At 46.1% G+C, this 19,116-nt stretch overlaps 1 protein-coding gene across 1 annotated transcript; it reads right to left on the minus strand.

The window, feature by feature from the left end:
- Nucleotides 1-1,795: 1,795 nt before the first annotated feature.
- Nucleotides 1,796-17,690, minus strand: LOC118091185 (perilipin-3-like). Its single transcript, XM_035127858.3, has 8 exons — nucleotides 17,624-17,690; nucleotides 16,733-16,816; nucleotides 12,306-12,391; nucleotides 10,873-11,068; nucleotides 8,867-8,949; nucleotides 7,460-7,724; nucleotides 5,604-5,800; nucleotides 1,796-2,239 (listed from the first exon to the last, which is right to left on the minus strand). Exons 1-8 carry the CDS (start codon nucleotides 17,688-17,690, stop codon nucleotides 1,805-1,807), a joined length of 1,413 nt encoding a protein of 470 aa, XP_034983749.3. The 3' UTR covers nucleotides 1,796-1,804.
- Between the last annotated feature and the right edge of the window lie 1,426 nt (nucleotides 17,691-19,116).

The raw sequence follows: 19,116 nt of genomic DNA on the forward strand, positions 1-19,116 counted from the left end.
GTCATCTAGCCCAACCTCCTCCTGCAATGGAGGAATCTCAACACATGGTTTCCTATCCAGTTTGATACCATGCTGAACCCTGCTTAGCTTTTTACAAAAAAATGTGCTAGCAGTTTTATTGTTGCATCATAATACTGTATGCACACCTGACAATCTTTTTTGCCTACAGGGAGTTTGTACGTAACACACTGGCAAGTAACCTCAGATGTGGGGGCCAAATGTGGCCCTCCTGGCCTCTGTCTGGCCCTTGAGACTCTTCCCAGGCCACACCTGCCACCAGTCCTTTCCTGAGTAGTTTTGGCCTAACTGGAAAGTGTCCTTGAACAGAGATAGGTGTGCAAGTCTGTATAGGCAATGCCATGGGTTACTCTAGAAAGCAACATTTACATGTTTTGCCTCAACCATTTGTGCCTCTGGCCCTCGGGAGCCTGCCCCAAAGGGAATGTTGCCCTCCACCCCTGACATCAGGAAGCAGACAAGGACGTGCCCACCAAGTTCAACTCGACTTCTGTTTTGCTACTCCGTGAATAGATCTTTCCATCAACAGCTAATATGAACAAGGGGAACAGCCTCTTCTCCTTGCCAGTAGTGCAGCAGGAAATGAAGAAGTGCAGAGTCCCACCATGGGAGCCACAGCCACACGTCTTCTTGTGAGATAAACTTGTATGATAAACTTCTGCAATAATAATAATAATAATTAGGAGCGCATTGCAATGATCAATGAAAATCTCCATGTGTTCCCTTTCAGCTAGAACTGGGCACATGCATGGGCAGATGATTTGGAGTTCTCCAATACCTTCTTTTGGAGTGGCTTGAGTTGCGAAGAATCAAGGGAAGTAACAGAACTTACACATAGGTCTATTGAAATGGAAGCGCCTAGTGTTTTCAGTGTTCCTAAATGCTTAGCCTTGGTGCATGCAGTGGCGAAAAGGCTCTCCTTTCGTGCTGATAGGGTGTGTCTCTTGGGCCCTGGAGACAGGGGCGCTGCTGCAATAAGTTTTCGACCCCCTGGACCGCTCCACCTCTGCTCCCCTCCCACCGGATGATACTTTTAGGGCAGGGCTGGGGAAGCTGTGGCTCATTAGACTCCAACTCCCATCAGCCCCAGCCAGCCTTCCCCGTCCCACTTTTGAGGGTGCTCCTGCCACCCTTCCCAGGAACTGGGACTACAGGGTCCTCCGCACCATGTGGTCCCCGATCTTCAGGTGTTACCAAAATAGTATAAGGCGAGGCTGGGGAACTTGTGGCCTTCCCGGTGTTTTTGGACTCCCAACAGCCTCAGCCAACAGTCCAGAGTGATGGGAGCTCTGGAGGTTCTCTCCATCTTTGCCAGAGAAGGATGTTCTGAAGCAGCTCCCCACCCTAAAAGGAATGTTGGACGGCTGCCTGATACAGAAATCTTTCCTACAGGATATGCTGCAGCCCGTATAATGCTAAGCATGAGCCCTCTCACGGAGCTATCCCATGACTTGGGAAGGAGGTGAACTGGGACATGTATACTGCATATTTTTAGCTTGACAACGTAACCGGGTCTTTTGGGATCCTAGAACAAGGACTTCTGCTGCGATTCCTTTCATCTCCCCTCAGCCGAGAGAGAGAGAGAGAGAGAGAATTTCCTTGGCTTTCTGAGACAGACACGAGAAAAACACACATGCACACAAAGGTCTAATTCACTCATTTACTGCCAAGGCTGCTGTTGTGCCTAGAATTTAATCTAAGAACCAAGCCCTTTAAAATGTCCTCAAGTCCACGTTGCACACTTTCCCCCTCTGCCTTCTACAGGTGAACAAGACCCAGGGAGGGCTCAGGTGGTTGGGGTTGTTGCTGCCTGGAAGCTGATCCTGGATACCTGCTGCCCAGAAAGGGTGCCTCGAGACGCCTGCCCGCTCCGTGCGATCTTGAGGGCCCTTATGGCGCTGCCCGGGCAGGTCCTGCATCTGCAGCTGTTTGTGAAGAAGCAAAAGGGCAAGGATTGTGACACGTAGTTCAGAAGCGCGTTCAGGTTTTCCTCCTCGGACATTCTCTCCCACACTCGGGTGAAGATTCTTCGGCAGAGATCCTGCAGGCATTCCAGGGCGGAGAGGGCCATCTTGAGTTCTTCGAGGGCGTAAGAGACCTGGGGGACGTTCTCTTGAACCTGGGAGGATAATTCTTCCACACTGAAGAGGATGATCAGGTAGATGGTCCTCAGCGGGAGTGTGACCGTATAGTACAAGGCGGCAAGCCAAGCCTTCCATTCCTGAAATGCAGACATCCATTGGAAATAGAATCTTTTTTATAACATAGGGAGAAGACTTATTCCAAGTCATGACCTTTGGTCCACCTAGTGTGATGGAGTGATTAGAGCAGCCTCTCTCAACCTTGGGTTGTTGGACTACAACTCCCATCATCCCTAGCTAACAGGACCAGTGCTGCATCAGGGATGATGGGAATTGTTGCGCAACATCTGGGGACCCAAGGTTGAGAAAGGCGGGATTAGACTACAGCTGGAGGGAGTACTGTGTCCAATTCCAGGCACCACAATTTAAGAAGGATATTGACAAGCTGGAACGTGTGCAGAGGAGGGCAACCAAAATTATCAAAGTTCTGGAAACCAAGCCTTACGAGGTTGTTGTTTTTAGCAGAGGTTGAATGGTCACCTGTCAAGGATGCTTTTACTGAGATGCATTGCAGGGGTTTGGACTAGATGACCCTTGGGATCCCTTCCAGCTCTGATATCCCACAATTCTAGAGTGTTGAACAAAGACCTGGGAGATGGGGCTTCTATTATTCCCCACTCAGTCATGAAGCTCACTGGGTGACCTTGGGCCAGTCAACCTACCTGACAGGGTTGTATGTATGTATGTATGTATGTATGTATGTATGTATGTATTTATTTATACCCTGCCCATCTAGCTGGGTTTCCCCAGCCACTCTGGGCGGCTTCCAACAAAATATTAAAATACAGTAGTCCAAACATTAAAAGCTTCCCTAAACAGGGCTGTCTTCAGATGCCTTCTAAAAGTCTGGTAGTTATTGTTCTCTTTGACATCTGGTGGGAGGGCGTTCCACAGGGCAGGAGCCAGTACCAAGAAGGCCCTCTGCCTGGTTCCCTGTAACTTGGCTTTTCACAGTGAGGGAACAGCTAGAATGTCCTCGGTGCTGGACCTCAGTGTCCGGGTAGAATGATGAGGGTGGAGACGCTCCTTCAGGTATATTGGACCGAGGCCGTTTAGGGCTTTAAAGGTCAGCACTAACACTTTGAATTGTGCTCGGAAACATACTGGAAGCCAATGTAGGTCTTTCAAGACCGGTGTTATGTGGTCTCAGTGGCTGCTCCCAGTCACTAGTCTAGCTGTCACATTCTGGATTAGTTGTAGTTTCCGGGTCACCTTCAAAGGTAGCCCCACGTAGAGCGCATTGCAGTAGTCTAAGCGGGAGATAACCAGAGCATGCACCACTCTGGCGAGACAGTCCGTGGGCAGGTAGGGTCTCAGCCTGTGTACCAGATGGAGCTGGTAAACAGCTGCACTGGACACAGAATTGACCTGCGCCACCATGGACAGCTGTGAGTCCAAAATGACTCCCTGGCTGCGCACCTGGTCCTTCAGGGGCACAGTTACCCCATTCACGACCAGGGAGTCCTCCACACCTGCCCGCCTCCTGTTCGCCAAAAACAGCACTTCTGTCTTGTCAGGATTCAACCTCAATCTGTTAGCCGCCATCCATCCTCCAACCACCTCCAGACACTCACACAGGACCTTCACCGCCTTCACTGGTGCTGATTTGAAAGAGAAGTAGAGCTGGGTATCATCCGCATACTGATGAACACCCAGCCCAAACCCCTGATGATCTCTCCCAACGGCTGTATGTAGATGTTAAAAAGCATGGGGGAGAGGACGGAACCCTGAGGCACCCCACAAGTGAGAGCCCAGGGGTCTGAACACTCATCCCCGACCACCACTTTTTGAATACAGCCCAGGAGGAAGGAGCGGAACCACTGCATAACAGTGCCCCCAGCTCCCAGCCCCTCTAGACAGTCCAGAAGGATGTTGTGGTCGATGGTCTCAAAAGCCGCTGAGAGATCTAGCAGAACTAGGAAACAGCTCTCACTTTTGTCCCTAGCCCGTCAGAGATCATTGACCTGATTGTTGTGAGGATAAAATGGGAAAAGGAAGACCCATGTGCACCACCTTGAAAAAAGGTGTTACATAAATGTAATAATTTTTTAAAAAACAACAGGTAATTGGCTGGCACTGGCTCTCCAGAGTTTCAGGCAGGAGTCTTTGCTAGCCTTATCTCAAGATGCCAGGACACAGACCTGCAACCTTCTGCATGCAAAGCATTTCTCTTGCTACTGAGCTATGGCCTCTCCACACTTAAAGAGAGATTTTGACACGGCCGATGTGACATAATACAAGGATGAAGTTGCCAACTTTTCCACTAGCCCCTGCTCCGACAGTAATGCTTTTTTTCTTTTCTTTTTTTACTGTGGATCAGCTTACAGGGAGGTGGTCACACTTAACTTTGTGCTGTGAACCTACTGAACTCTGGATCATGCTGCTGAGGCACCCAGGAACTGGCCAGCATGTGGATTTTGGGTGCCATACGCAAGCCAGGCTGCCAGGGTCAGATCCACCCGGGAATCCGAACAGTGCCAAATGCAAGGTGCACACTTGCAGTGGGGAAATCAGGAGTGCACTGTTAGTGTCCTGGTCACCCTTCCCCATTTAGTGCTTGCATTTAGTGCTGTTTAAATTTGGAGCATAAATTCCCTTTCCCATGCATTTATTTTAGTTTGTGGACTCAATGGTCTTATGCTCTCCCCTCTCTCTTTACATGGCTGTGTACTTCTAATTCTGCAGTGTGTGTGTATGTCTAAACTAGAGCTTTCCAAACAATACTGTGTCGATTGCAGTGTGTAGGTGTGTTGTGTGAAAGCTCCCCATGCTCTTCCCAGGGCTAGAAAGGGGTTAGTTTAACCTCTGGACATAGGTGGTGTTGTGGTCTAAATCACTGAGCTTCTTGGGCTTGCAGTTCGAGTCCACCCAACAGCTCCTGTTCCTCCTGCCAACCTAGCAGTTCGAAATCACGACAGTGCAAGTAGATAAATAGGTATTGCTGCGGCAGGAAGGTAAATGATGTTTCCGTGCACTCTGGTTTCCGTCACGGTGTTCCATTGCACCAGCAGCGGTTTAGTCATGCTGGCCACATGACCCAGAAAGTTGTCTGTGGACAAACGCCGGCTCCCTCGGTCTGAAAGCAAGTTGAGCATCGCAGTCTGGACTTAACCATCCAGGGGTCCTTTACCTTTTACCTTCCTTTAGTTTATCTTCTGGTTTGCTAGTAAACTGAATTACTGTATCATTAAATGATGCATATCTAAAAAGTGGGTCACAAACATGAAAAGTTTGGAAAGTTCTGGTGTAGAATTTGACCTTGATGACACAATTCTCCCCCCCCTTTCCCCGCCCTCTCTCTCACACACACCATCCTTAGGGCTAATCTAAGAAACATTTCAGCCTCACTGAAACTTTTTGTTTCCAAAGGAGATGTGATTGTTTTCTCCCAGCCCAGAGCGACGTAGGAAGGGGAATGAAGAGGCAGGGGAAATGTGCGCTTACCGCATAGCAGTTTTCCGTGACCTTTTGGAGGCTCTGGCACGTGTGGCTGATGCGGCGCTGAGACTGCCTCGAAGCGTAGTGTTGGAATTTGTTCAGCAAGGAAAGCAAGCAGACCACGTACCCTTCACACCTGATCTGCGCCTGCACTTCCTCCCCAGAATCCCCCACTCCACATTCAGGACATGGCCGAATCTCATCTGAAACGAAAGAAACATCACTGTGTGGTCGTAAAGGGAGACAGAAGGTTGCGGCTGGAGGTTGCAGCAGCCCCATGTTCAAGGTGGCCCCAGTTATTTTTGCGAGGTGTTGGGATCCATGGCCAGGAGACATCTCCATGAGCCAGTTGCCATGTACACAATGTTTCCCTACGCTGGGGATTAACCATGTTTGCATTCTTGGGGACCATTTTATAAGTTAAATTGTAATCACATTTTATGCCCGAATGGTGGAGCCATTGTTTAGAGCTTTTCATGTAACCACAGTGGGTCCATTGATTTCTGTGGGTCTACTCTGAGTAAAACTTAGCAGAATACCACACAGTCGTATGTGTTTTCCCCACTGCAGCTGAAAACGTGCGTGGGGGTGAAAGAGGGTGAAATGCCTTACTTTTCCCAGTCACCACTCCCCAGAAAATCTCCGGGACCTGCCAGTTAGTCTGGCTGCCATTCCCTACCCACACTTGCAGAGATATGTCCTGGGAATTATGCTATTTCATCACTTATCTTTCAAGATGACTTTGGGAAGTGAGGTTGGAGGGGCGGGGTGATGGTACCTGCTAGCCACCAGGCAAATCTCTCCTTGCTGCCTCCAATATGACCCTCATTTCACTACATTGCCTGCCCCCTTTGCAAAATTTCTGAAATTTCTCTTCCCATTTTGCTACCTACAGATAGGACAGTGAGCTGGGGAGGGATCATTTCGTCTAGGGCTTAATATTTTCACAGACGCTGACCCCCCCTTGTGAGTGGTCAGGCTCCATAATAAATTTGGTACATCTAAGTGGTAGAGTCTTCACAATTAATGGAGCATGTATACACATTTGTGTGTTTGTTTTTAAAATCCAACACTAGAGGAGCATAAAGTTGTGGAAAGATGCTCGTGGGGCTGACCCAGCCTTAGACATTTTGTCTAAATCAGGAGCATGGAATCTCAGGCTTGGGGGATAAATATGGCCCTCCAGTCCTCTCTATGTGGCCCTCAGGGCTATCCTCATGCCACACATCCTCTCCCCAAGCTACACCCCTCACTGGCCTTGTTTGCCAGTGCAGAATGCGTCCTTGAGGTCTGGTATTGCCTCTTGCTTGCCTGGTACGTGCAGCGTTTTTTATCAAGAAAAATTGGTGCCAGAACTCACCATGAAATTGTAAGTCGCATGGCAACATGGCGGCAGCCCTGAACAGCTGTTTGACAACAGCAGCATTCGCCACTAAAAACTACAGAGTCATAGATCTAAAAAAAAAGTGTAGACTTGCATACACTGGCCAGCTTCTGTTTTGACTTGAAATGTTTGTTTGGGGCTTTGCGGAAGTGCACGAAGGCAAGAAGCAGGTGGGGGGGAATGCTGGCCCGCAATGGTGCCCACCTGAGAGGTGCCGGAAATGTGCTCTGGCTGGAAAAAAGCACTGGGTATGTGTAGGAACTAGTCTACTGCCCAAAGGGGTACTTTGCCTCTGTAATTGCCCCCCCCCAAGGCATGTGACCACCAGAATTTGCCCAGAAAGGAATGTGGCACTTGAGCTGAAAGGTTTCTCCCACCCCAGGTCTAAATCTTGGTGGTACTTTGTCTGCACGTATCATTAAGATAAAAAAACCCCACTCTTTACAGGTAGGAAGCAAGCACTCTAGGGAGCCCTTACCCATATCTTCATCGGCAACCAGGAGATAGTGATCTATAAATGCATGGGACCTGCCCAGCACGGTGTCCACGCCGGTCTTGGCTATCTGGCCAACTCTCGTCCCCATCAACAGGCTCATACTACCAGTCACCATGGAGGTTGTGGTCCTCACGCTACCCTGGACAGCGTCTCTGGTCATGTCAACCATCCCCGATAGCCTGCGGGTCATGGCGCTCTTTGCACATGTGACTTTAGAAGACATCATCTCCTTCGTACCACAGACAACCTGCAAGAGTCAGAAGACACACCCTGGAGGTAATATTGGAAGCTAGCTTGTCTTGGGTACTGGGAATTGTAGCTCTGAGAGGGGCAAACTGCAGTGCTCTGGCTTCACTGCAAGGAAGGCATGTGCTCTAAATTTATGGTGCGTGGGATGCGACCCGAGTTTACCTCTGTGGGTTTTTTTTATTATTTAATTAAAAAAATTATTTATGATTTTCAATTTTATACATTTCAATAATTTTATGATCATTTTAACATTTCAAAACTTGGCTTCCTTCCCCCTCTTCCTGCAGTTCCTTAAATTTATTTTTAATATTCTCTGCACATCCAAATTAACTTAATTTGCTCCTTTATTCATCTACTTTAAATATATACGCTTATAAATCTTCAGGTTATTACAATAATCCTGCCATGTTCTTATCTGTTTACAGTTTATTTGTAAATATTCAGTAAACCATTCCCATTCTTTTATACAAAGTTTGTTATCTTGATTTCTTATTTTTCGGCTAGGTTTCGCCATTTCTGCATATTCCATAAGCTTTGTATCCATTCTTCTTTTCCTGGGACGACTTCTTCTTTCCATTTTTGGGCGAGTAACATTTTTGCTGCTGTAGTAGCATACATGAATAAATTTCTAGAAGGTTTGGGTAGTTCTAGAAGGTTTGGGTAGTTCTGTCCCAAAAGGAATGCTTCTGGGTTTGCTTTCCCCCTAAATGTTATTTTAAACACCATTTCCCAGTAAGCTTTAAGCTTACTACAAGACCACCACATATGATAAAAAGAACCTTCTTTCTCTTTACATTTCCAACACTTATTTATTTGGATTTATACATTTTTGCCAATTTACTCAGTGTTGGGTACCATCAATAGAACATTTTCATATAATTTTCCGTTAGACCAATAACATGCTGTAAATTTTATGTCTGTATTCCACAGTCATTCCCATGCTTCCATATCTATATTATGACCAATATCTTTTGTCCAATGTATCTGCCCTCTGTGTTTCTCTTGGTTTGGGGCTGCTTTGAACTGTGGGTCTTTTGTGGCATTCTTCACCTCTATTTGTGATGTTTTTAAGATGTTGCAAAGTGCCCAGAGACTTATTCTAAATGTTTACAATCTTCTGGGAGGCAGACAGCTGCTTACCTGATCAGCCGTCTGTTGAAGGATGGGCATCTTCTCTTCCATTGTATCTAAGCCCCGACAGGCATACCTGTTTGCTGTTGCAACTAAGGAGAGAGACAGAGAGAGGAAGACACTTAGGTTTTTGTTATGGTTGCTGTCATGAGACCCTTTCAGTCTTACTAAAACAATTGAGCTTTGACTTATTTGTAACAAAAATATTATGCCAAGAAACCACACAAGTAACTTTGGCAATGGTTACAAAATACTGGTAGGGTGAAAATCTATCAATTGTTCTTTCTCTCAGTCCCTCATTTTCCCAATGTCCGTTTTATTTTTCTATGGGCTTATCCACACTTACCTTTCCCTCGCGCTTTCCAGGCATGGTAAAAAAAGGTAAAGGGACCCCTGACCATTAGGTCCAGTCGTGACCGACTCTGGGGTTGCGCGCTCATCTCGCATTATTGGCCGAGGGAGCTGGCGTATAGCTTCCAGTTCATGTGGCCAGCATGACAAAGCCGCTTCTGGCAAACCAGAGCAGCACACGGAAACGCCGTTTACCTTCCCGCTGTAGCGGTTCCTATTTATCTACTTGCATTTTGAACTGCTAGGTTGGCAGGAGCTGGGACCAAGCAACGGGAGCTCACCCCGTCACAGGGATTCGAACCGCTGACCTTCTGATCAGCAAGCCCTAGGCACAGTGGTTTAACCCACAGTGCCACCTGGGTCCCCTTCCAGGCATGGACAACACTTTAAAGCTCTGTGTCCAAGCATCCTTTTTATTTTTTATTTTTTTGCTCCAGAGCTTTCCCCATGAAAACCTGCTTTTTAAAGGCACAGTCTCCGCTGTCCCTCATTCCAAAGGAAACATAAACCCCGAGTCAGTGCCTGAAACCCCTGGAATCTCACATCCCTCAAAGATTGCAACAATGGCCAAGATACTGAGGGCCGGCCTATGTTCATAAAGGAAATCAGGAAAACATCAACCGCATTTCTAACCTGCAAGAAATTACCCAACACAACTTTTGTACAGGGTTTTGAACTTGATTCCCCTGTAATTTCTTACTGCCATCTGAACAAACCTTTACTTTTTCCACCGCTGGTGTGATTATTTGGCTGGTCAGTTTTCGATTTCTGTCTGTAACAACCAAATTCAGAAGCAGATCCCCCTGTTTTTTCTTGGTGGACTACTGAGCAAAGTAGAACAGGGACTTACTAGAATCAGTGGTGTAGGAAGGGGGGTGCGGGTCGCCCTGGGTGTCATCAATGAGGGGCGTGACAAAATGGCCAACCAGCTGGGAGGTGGGCACACCGCTTCCCCGGTGTTGGCGCTTGACTCTGAGTGCGCTGTGTGCCTGCCTCCCGGCACTACCATCCTGAACTGGGAGTGGCTGGCACTGAATTGGGGAGCTGGGGGGGGGGCGAAGCCTGACTCCACCCCACTGGAGATGTGGGGCGGGGGCGAACTTGAAAGCAGAACCGTCCACAGGAAAACACCACGCACAAACAGGCACCCTGCAGAAGCGAGTGTCTTTCAAAACACAAGCACAGCAACCGAGCCAGGTGACTTTCGTTTATGCCGTGTCCCCACACTGAGCAGCCTTGCAAGGCTCAGATCTGGGGAAGGGGGTGCCAGAAGGGGCTGGGGTTGCTCCAGCAGCAGTGGGGGTTGGTTGCGTGATGCCTTTGTTCTCTGCTGCTTGCCCCCCCCCCTGCGTGGTCAGGTGCATGTCCCCTCCCACCCTGGGCCTGTTGGAGTCACGCTTCGCCGCTGACTAGAATCCGTTTACTGGTCTACAGGTTTTCCAGGAAGTTCCTGCACTGCGCTAGACCTCATTTCTAATGTAGGAAGGACTCCTAAACCCAGAGAAGCTTGAACAGATTGTTGTGTGTGTTGATAGCAGTAGCAATTTGAGGGCGATTGTGGGCTAGCTTGACAAGACTTGCTCGTTGCAATCTCTTCGGCCAATCCTAGCTTGTTGCATTTAGCGTGCGCACAAAATACAGCCCTCTGCCTCAGCTTTACTCACTCTGAGGTTCAAATGTAGTCAGAATTGGCTGTGCTTTGTTGATGGCAGCTCCTGTGATGGTCTTCATGCCTTTCTCTGCCCCGCCACACACTGTCTGAAGGTAGGAGCTTTTTCTCTTGATGGAGGTGTAGTTTGAAGAAACCAAGTCGCAGACAGAGCACACCAAGGGGAGGCTGCCAACTCTCTTCAAGACATTCTGACATGGAAACCAAAGCCAAATCTTTGTCATTTAAGCCATCAGTTGTACAATAAATAAATAAACCATTCAGAACACAGTTCAAACAAAACAACACGTCCACACTATGGCAATTAGATGGCACGACAATACCATATCACAAAAGAAGAAGAGTTTGGATTTGATAACCCGCTTTATCACTACCCGAAGGAGCCTCAAAGCGGCTAACATTCTCCTTTCCCTTCCTCCCCCACAACAAACACTCTGCGAGGTGAGTGGGGCTGAGAGACTTCAGAGAAGTGTGACTAGCCCAAGGTCACCCAGCAGTTGCATGTGGAGGAGCGGGGACACAAACCCGGTTTATCAGATTACGAGTCTACCGTTCTTAACCCCCACACCACACTGGCAGAGGCCACGATTTGTAATACAAGTCAATACTATAACCCGAAGTTAGCAACTCTTTGTGTTTGGGTGGACTTTATAATTTTATTTTAAACATTTATTATATTTATTAGTCACTTGCTTTTCAAAAATGAAACTCAAAGTGACTTCCAAAAACAACATTAAAAACAAAGACAAAACAACCTAAAATACACATGTTTAGATCAAGTTTATGCTTTGAGATCTGCTGAGATTCTCCTAGTGACCTGCCTTTCATACTGTGGTTCTTAGATTCTGTTGCAAGTGAGGGATGGACGGACCAGTCACCTTTGCTTGATGCTCCATCATAGGGGCATTCCATCATGCCTTTCCAGATTTTCCAGAAGAATGCCCCTCCCAAAACCCACATATAAACTTTCACACATTTTGTACATACTTTGCTTGTAAAACACACATTTTTTCCGGTGCATTCTCCCCTTAAAACATGCATTTTGTATGAGGTTCTTTCAAAAACAAAATACACCTTTATTTGTGCACCTTTGGGGGGTTGAGAAGGCATTGCAAAACCTGGAGAGATGGGTAATCTGATCATCGAGGAGAGAATAAGAAAGCGAAAGGGAGTGTAGCCCAGGGGGGGGGGGAACAGGAGGAAGAAAAGAACAGCCAGAACATCCTTAGACAGAAACAAAGTGGGGAGTATTCATCTAAACACTTGTGCTAATGCAACAACTTTAAGCTGTGCCATCTAATTTCCCCTCCCTGGGCTCCCTGCTTTGGAGAGTTGGGGGGAAGGTTGGGGAAGTTACATCGCATAGTTAAAAACTGTTTTTATTGGATGCCACCCATGGCATGCAAACGAGCTTGAATACACAACTACCTCATTCTCGATACTTTCCTCAGAGGTCTCTGAAGACGTAGGAGTCGGTTCTGGCTTCGTAGAAGACATGATGCGTTCTGTGGTCACTGGAAGTGCAGAGAACAGAAAGCAATTGTGTTTGGAGGCAATCATGGCCCAATTAACGGCCGCAAATAGCTCCGTCGCCCAGTGGAAGCAGAAGATGGGAAACCCGGGTTCAAGTCCCCATTCAAACATGAAACTCAGTGGGTGGCCCTGAGTCTGTAACTATCATTCAGGCTGACTTACCTCACAGGGGTGTTGTGAGGATGTCATGTTTATGTGGGGGGGCGGGGAGCAGGGTAGAGCCCAGCATACCAATTTCAGAAGGAAGGTGGAATATAAGTGCAGCAAGTAAATCAATAAATCAATAAAAAAATCAATAAAATCAATAATAAATCAATAAATAAATCAATAAAATCAATAAAAAACAGGCTATGCCTTTTCATACTGGGAAACTTTTCCATCGATATTGAGGCTTGAAATCACTCACACTGTCTCATTTCTTTTTAAAAACTACAACAAGTCTTTTATTATTTATACCCTGCCCATTCAACTAGGTTGCCCCAGCCACTCTGGGCAGCTTCCGACCTATATAGAGAACATAATAAAACACTGAACATTTAAAAACTACAGAGCTGCCTCAGATGTCTTCTAAAGGTTGTATAGTTACTTATCTCCTTGGCTCAGGGGTCACATAACTCCATACCCTCCAACATTTTTCTGATGAAAATAGAAACGTCTTAAGGAAAAGCGGGACATTTTGGGATCAAATCAGAAACCGGGATGGCTTTTGTAAAGGCGGGGCTGTCCCTGGAAAATAGGGACATTTGGAGGGTCTGCTTTCTGGCACCCACTGAAGTTGTCATGTCTGCTATAGCTTCCTTCCCTCCAAATGTTAAAGATGAGCAGTCTGTGTTGTGATGGAGCAGCTATATATATATACCCACTCAAATGATGCTCACTACGTGACCTTGAGCCTGCACTATTTCTCAGGTTATTTCACCAGGTTGTCATGATTAAAAAAGAGGAGGGAAGCCCTGCATTTTATTTTATTTTTACAATCAAGAGGTATATAATTTTTATGCAGTATGTTGTGAAACAAGTAAAATGTATGTTGTGCTGAGCTCTTCAGAGGAAGGGCAGAATATAAGCTTAACAAAACTGATAAAAAAATTTATTAACAAATCCGTTTATTGTGAGGACCATGCCTTTACACAAATATAAACTCGGCAATAATTAAAAATATTAAAATTCATTGCATACTATCCCAGCAAAACCTTCACCCCACAAAACAGGAAGAAAAGGGGAAAAAACAGCAATGAGTTAAACAGACTATGAAGGGGTCTTTACTTTGTCATCCTGAAATCTTTCTGATAAATGACATACCATCCGAGTCGATCCAGCAGCAAACATATGTGGGCATTAGAATTTCTGGGATACAAACACCCATTGTGAGGTGGGAGTGGCCATGATCCAAAGCTCTGGGGAAACTAGTGGCTAACCCTGTTCTTAAATCAAGCATTGTTGTCTCTACGGAACGAACTGCATCTCCCCCCACCCCAGTGTTTACCCAGACTCACCAAAAGGCGACCGTTATTACCGTTTTTCCCCAGAGCAACAATTACTTTGGACTTGGAGGAAGACTGGATCATTCCATTGGGCTTATTCTTCACGCTGACGGCTTGCTATGTTAACATTTTGGGCATTTCCCATTAGAGGAGGACTACATTGGCTCTCAGGAAGAGGCTTCCGCTGCCATGGTTTCAAAACTTCATCCCCAGGGTGAATGAGGATGGATTCAGGAAAGATGGCGGCGTTTTGCCACTGTCTAAGGTGGGTCATGGGGGGAAACCACCAGGGTGGCAAGTGATGGGAGTTCCCATTGTTTCTTCAGCCCGGCAAGCACTGAAGTAGAGAGCAGTGCCAACCAATCAGGCTGTACATGCAAATTAGTTTCATTATGATTGATTGTCCAATTGGATCCAGCAGCTATTAAGGCCCTATGCAAAACTTGCTTGGGACTTCAGACAGGGGTGGAGGAAGGGGATGCGGTGGGGGTGGGACACCCCAGGTGTCACCACCGAGGGTGACAAAATGCCAGGCAGCACTCACTGTGGGGCCTGCAGTGCGCCCGAGCCACGCGTCTCTCCTGGGAGAGACACGGTGGCTTGGGCGCGCGCAGGCTCTGCGCTGCCCAAATGGTTCCCCCGCTGCCTTCCCCCAGCTGTAGGGTGGCTGAGTGGGAGGAGGCAGGCAGACTCTGGAGGCCCCATGGTGCGCCCCACCCTCGCCCCTATGGGTGGCTCGTCCCACCCTGGACGCCCGAGCAGCTTCCTCCACCGCTGACGTCAGCCCCGTTGAATCCAGTGGAGCTTATTGCAAAGAACATTTGAGCCCTACTGGATCAGACCAAGGGCCTGCTATCTTGTTTCTCATATGAGGAGCAGGACATGAGTGCAATAGCTCTTTCTTGGGGCACTTCCACAGGCCAGTTTAGTGTGGGTGGACTTGGTGCTGCTCCTGTACATAAGTCACTTTAACTGCATAAACCCGAATATTTCGGTAGGCCTTTGAATCCCTCCTGCAAAACTCTGACAGTCTCAAGGCAGTCTTTGGCCAATTTTGATAACATTCAGATTGCCTTTATTCACTGTGTTTGTATTATGTTGTGAGCTTCCTTAGATGGACCATGCCCCCAAATATTGTCATAAATAAGTGTGTTGCGGAAGTGGTTTTCAGTCAGTACGGTTGACCCTTTGCCCATCAGTGTACAGTATATTTAAATTTTATTACAGCATGTTGTAGCTCATAAAATGCCACCAGAGGGCCATAGAACCATTTTTGCTTTTAAAAGCTTACTCCGTACATTAACTCTGGTAATTCTCCTCAAGTCATGAGAGCCTAAGTAGGTGAATCTTTCCATCTGTCAGACTTGGCTACTTTTTCCTCTTCTCTTTGTGGAGATCCCACAGCTGTTAAGCCCATCATTCCTTCTAGAAAACTCCTAAGAAGTGTAAATGATCACTTGAGTAGCATGCATTCACTTTCCTGGTTATAACGCTAGCACTTCTGTCCTGGCACCTGATGTTCTGTTTACACTGCAATCAATACCTGTCTAGCTAGGCACCTGTGACTTTTTGAATGACATACCGCCATATCATGCATCCACAGAATCTTTTAAGTCTTTTGTTCAGTTTAGAATGCAACACATGCATTTTGTTGTTGTTGCTTGAAACCACATGGATTTCTGATGTCAGCAACACCTCATTTCCAAAGGGTTCCCCAACCTAAAGGCAAACTTATTCCATTACCTTGTGGAACTCATAACCACAAGTTACAGTGATGATGTCCAAAAGCTTTCATGGCAGGGAGGCAGGGATTAGGCAAAATAATGGAGGACGTCTGTATTCAGAAGTCCTGCCCATCTACCAAACACAGGGGACAGACAACAGGATAAGACTGTTTTCTTTAAACCATAACTTGCTTCTGCTTTTTCATAAGGCATGTGTTGTCTGCTGATGGAAGAGAAATACTGGGACAAACAGACTTTTGTCTGATCCAGCATACTATATTCTCCACATGGCCTAGTAAGTGACTTTAGGATTGCAACAATAATTATCTGACAATAGTGGGGTTAAAGATACACCATAGTGACCCTGTTTGCATCTGCTAAATCACCAGGAAGTGGGACAAAACTCTGAATTTCACATAAACACATCATTGGAAGGAGCCTTGTAGGCTATTTCCATCTAATTCTCTGCTCAGGGTGGAAACTCTAGAGCTACAAGCATCCTCAATAGATGAATTTGCAGCCCACCACTCCTCTAAGTCATTAACTAAAATATGGAACTGTTCTTACTGTCTAGAGGTTCCTCCTAATGTCCAACCAAAATCTACCCTCTTTGTAATTGAAGCCCATTGGAACCACTTAAAAAAATACAGTTTTTACACTGCCTCTTAGCTTTAGAAAAACTTCTTTGTCACCTTGTGAATTCAAAGACATAATAATGAAAAGCATGCAGTAAAAAATATGAACAGTGCAAATGCAAGAGAGCAGATAAAATAAATAAGCAGTAAAATCAGCAGACAGCTTTCATCAGAATGAGAAAAGGCTTGGGAAATAAAAAAGAAAAAGGTTTTCAAAGCTGCATCAAAAAGCCACTCAGCCTGTGTACACCCATCAAGTATTTAAAGCACTGTATTTAAAGGAACTGTAGTTCCTTAAAGGTGCTGGGAATTGTAGCTCTGTGGGTGGATTCTTTGGAGGCAACTATGATGCGTGATGATAAAGTATTCTGCAAACAGGATACCACAACTTAAAAGTCTTTTCCTAAAGGTATGTTTGACAGTGGGGCCTCCAACGCTGATTGTAGTAATATACTGTAAGTGATATTTATGTTGCTTACCTGATGGGGAGCTAATGGAGTGAGTAAAATTCTCAGGATAAATCATCATAGCAAGAGCCCGGCGCAATTTATGTAGCTTCTTTCCTAGATTAAAAGATTGCAGCAGGGGCAAATTGGTTACCTATCTGTATTCTGAAAAGTTTGCGCTGACAAATTTGCAGAACATTTGAACATATCCACAGATGTCCCACACAAAATAAAAACCAAACAAAACTGAAGATGAGGATTTTTTTTCCTTCGCACCAAATTCTTATGAAGGAGAAAGGTTGTTTCTTGCTTCCATTTATGAGGATAGGACAAAAAGAGTCAGGTGCAGAATTACCAACGTTTGGTTTCAAAAATTCTGGGCCACGAGGCAGGGGCACAAACAGAACAGGAGCCAGCAAACAGGATCAACACACTAATGGTGGGCCTTGGCCAAACCAGGGGTTTATTTTACCTGCTTTGCAGACCATAATACTGCTTAACTTAACAGGAAGACATGTTTTTACTTGTTGCAAAGAGACGGAGTTGGCAACCACCGGTGTATATTTCGCAAATATTAATCGGAAAAAAAAGTGCTATCTTAATGATTCCACACACACCCACACCCCACCCAGGGGACTGATCAATATGGCAAGAACAGTAAGGCTTACAAGATATGTAAGGTGAGAACACAAATGCATTTTTTTCTTTTGTCTTTTTAGCTATTGTAGCTTTTTCTTTTCTTTTTTCTTTTCTTCTTTTACCTTTTTTCTTAGGTTTTGAAGAGTTTTGTTCTATGTGAAACAAAGTTGGAGGAAAATTGATGTAAGCGAAATATATCTGGTTGTAAATGTTTAAATTAAATAAAGATTATTTTGAAGAAGAAAAAAAGAGAACACAGCAACAGAAATACAAATTCCGTCTCACTTTTTTTCCAGAACTTCTGCAGCTTCTCAGAGATGTCACACGCCTTTCCCTTCTCTCGAAGAGGCATTTCCCTTATACAGATAGAGGTTAAGGGCTGTCCTTCATAGAGTTCTAAAAACCTCCATTCCTCTGTCACCCACACAGAGGAACGCATCAACAATCGCCTGGATTGCTGCCTTAGAATACGGAAGCCCTTCGTGGGAGGACATTCTGTTCACCGCATTCAGAACTCTCCACCGGGTGGTCTCCCTCTTTGATGCCACTGATGGATCGTGAAGTGTCCCCTGAAATGCTTTCGGGCAATTAAAACTTCACAGAAGACTGGGAAACTCATGGTGGCATCAGTGACGAGGGCACATAAACCTATTAGGATGAATGCCTTAGATTTCCAGGCTAGCAGACCATGCAATTCATGATGGAGGTCGCACAGTCCAGATTATGGGCCACCCCGGCTGAAGGGCTCCATTGCCATAAATATCTGTAATCCACATGCATTTGCATTTGATTAATTGCCATAGCATAGTAACAATGCTCTGTAGTGGCTCAGAGCTCTCAAATGCTTCAGAAGTCCTCGGATACACTTTTGCTTCTCTCTGCGACCGTATATATGTCACATTTCATAAGCAGTACTAGACCTCAAGCCTGTCTAGCAGCAATGCGTTTTCATTCCCTCCAAGTCTCCCGATTTCCCAGGGACAGTCACAGAATTACGAGAGCTACCCCAGCTTCTGATTTGATCCTGGAATGTGGCTCTTTCCCCCCACCAGTGCTGGTGTTGCTGCTGAGCTCAGGGAAGAGGATGAGCCAGCACTTGTCCTAAGCGATGGTGGTGACAGCTGTGACATACCGCCCCCCCAAGTGTCTCTATTTTCCAGGGGTGTCCCTGATTTAGAGAAGCCATCCCAGTTTCCGATTTGCTCCCAGAATGCCCCGCTTTTCCTTAGGATGTCCCTATTTTCATTGGAGAAATGTTGGAGGGTATGGTTTTATGTGACACCTGAGCCACGGAGATAAGTAACTATACAACCTTTAGAAGGCATCTGAAGGCAGCCCTGCATGGCGAAGTTTTTTAATGTGTAATTCCCCGCCCCCTTTTTATACATGTTGGAAGCCACCCAGAGCGGTTGGGGCAACCCAGTCAGATGGGGTGGGTATAAATATTATTATTACTGTATTATTATTATTATTATTATTATTATTATTATTGCATAGGATGTCCCTATTTGGAGAAATGTTGGAGGGTATGGGGACACTCCTCACCAAATGCATAGGATACTGTTAGCACACATCATTCAGGTAACATAATGGCACAGATGAGGCTGTATACCAGAGGTGGGGAACCTGTGGCACTCTGGATGTTGCTGGACTTCAACTCCCATCATCTCTGACCATTGGTCATGCTGGCTGGGGCTGATGGGTGTTGAAGTCCACCGACAAGCTCTGGCCGGCCACCAGACTTTCAGCCGCTACTGCTCTATATCCTGAGAGCAGAC

Source organism: Zootoca vivipara, chromosome 9 (assembly GCF_965207765.1).
Source record: "Zootoca vivipara chromosome 9, rZooViv2.hap1.1, whole genome shotgun sequence".
Taxonomy (NCBI): domain Eukaryota; kingdom Metazoa; phylum Chordata; class Lepidosauria; order Squamata; family Lacertidae; genus Zootoca; species Zootoca vivipara.

What these genes read in the sequence shown, in the direction of transcription:
- LOC118091185 (XM_035127858.3), bottom strand. Translation starts at nt 17,690, where the DNA reads ATGCCTCTTCGAGAGAAGGGAAAGGCGTGTGACATCTCTGAGAAGCTG. An exon ending in CTCCATTAGCTCCCCATCAG is followed by an intron (nt 12,392 to 16,732) that starts GTAAGCAACATA and finishes CTGCACTTCCAG; the next exon opens with TGACCACAGAACGCATCATG. An exon ending in TTCAACAGACGGCTGATCAG is followed by an intron (nt 7,725 to 8,866) that starts GTAAGCAGCTGT and finishes TGACTCTTGCAG; the next exon opens with GTTGTCTGTGGTACGAAGGA.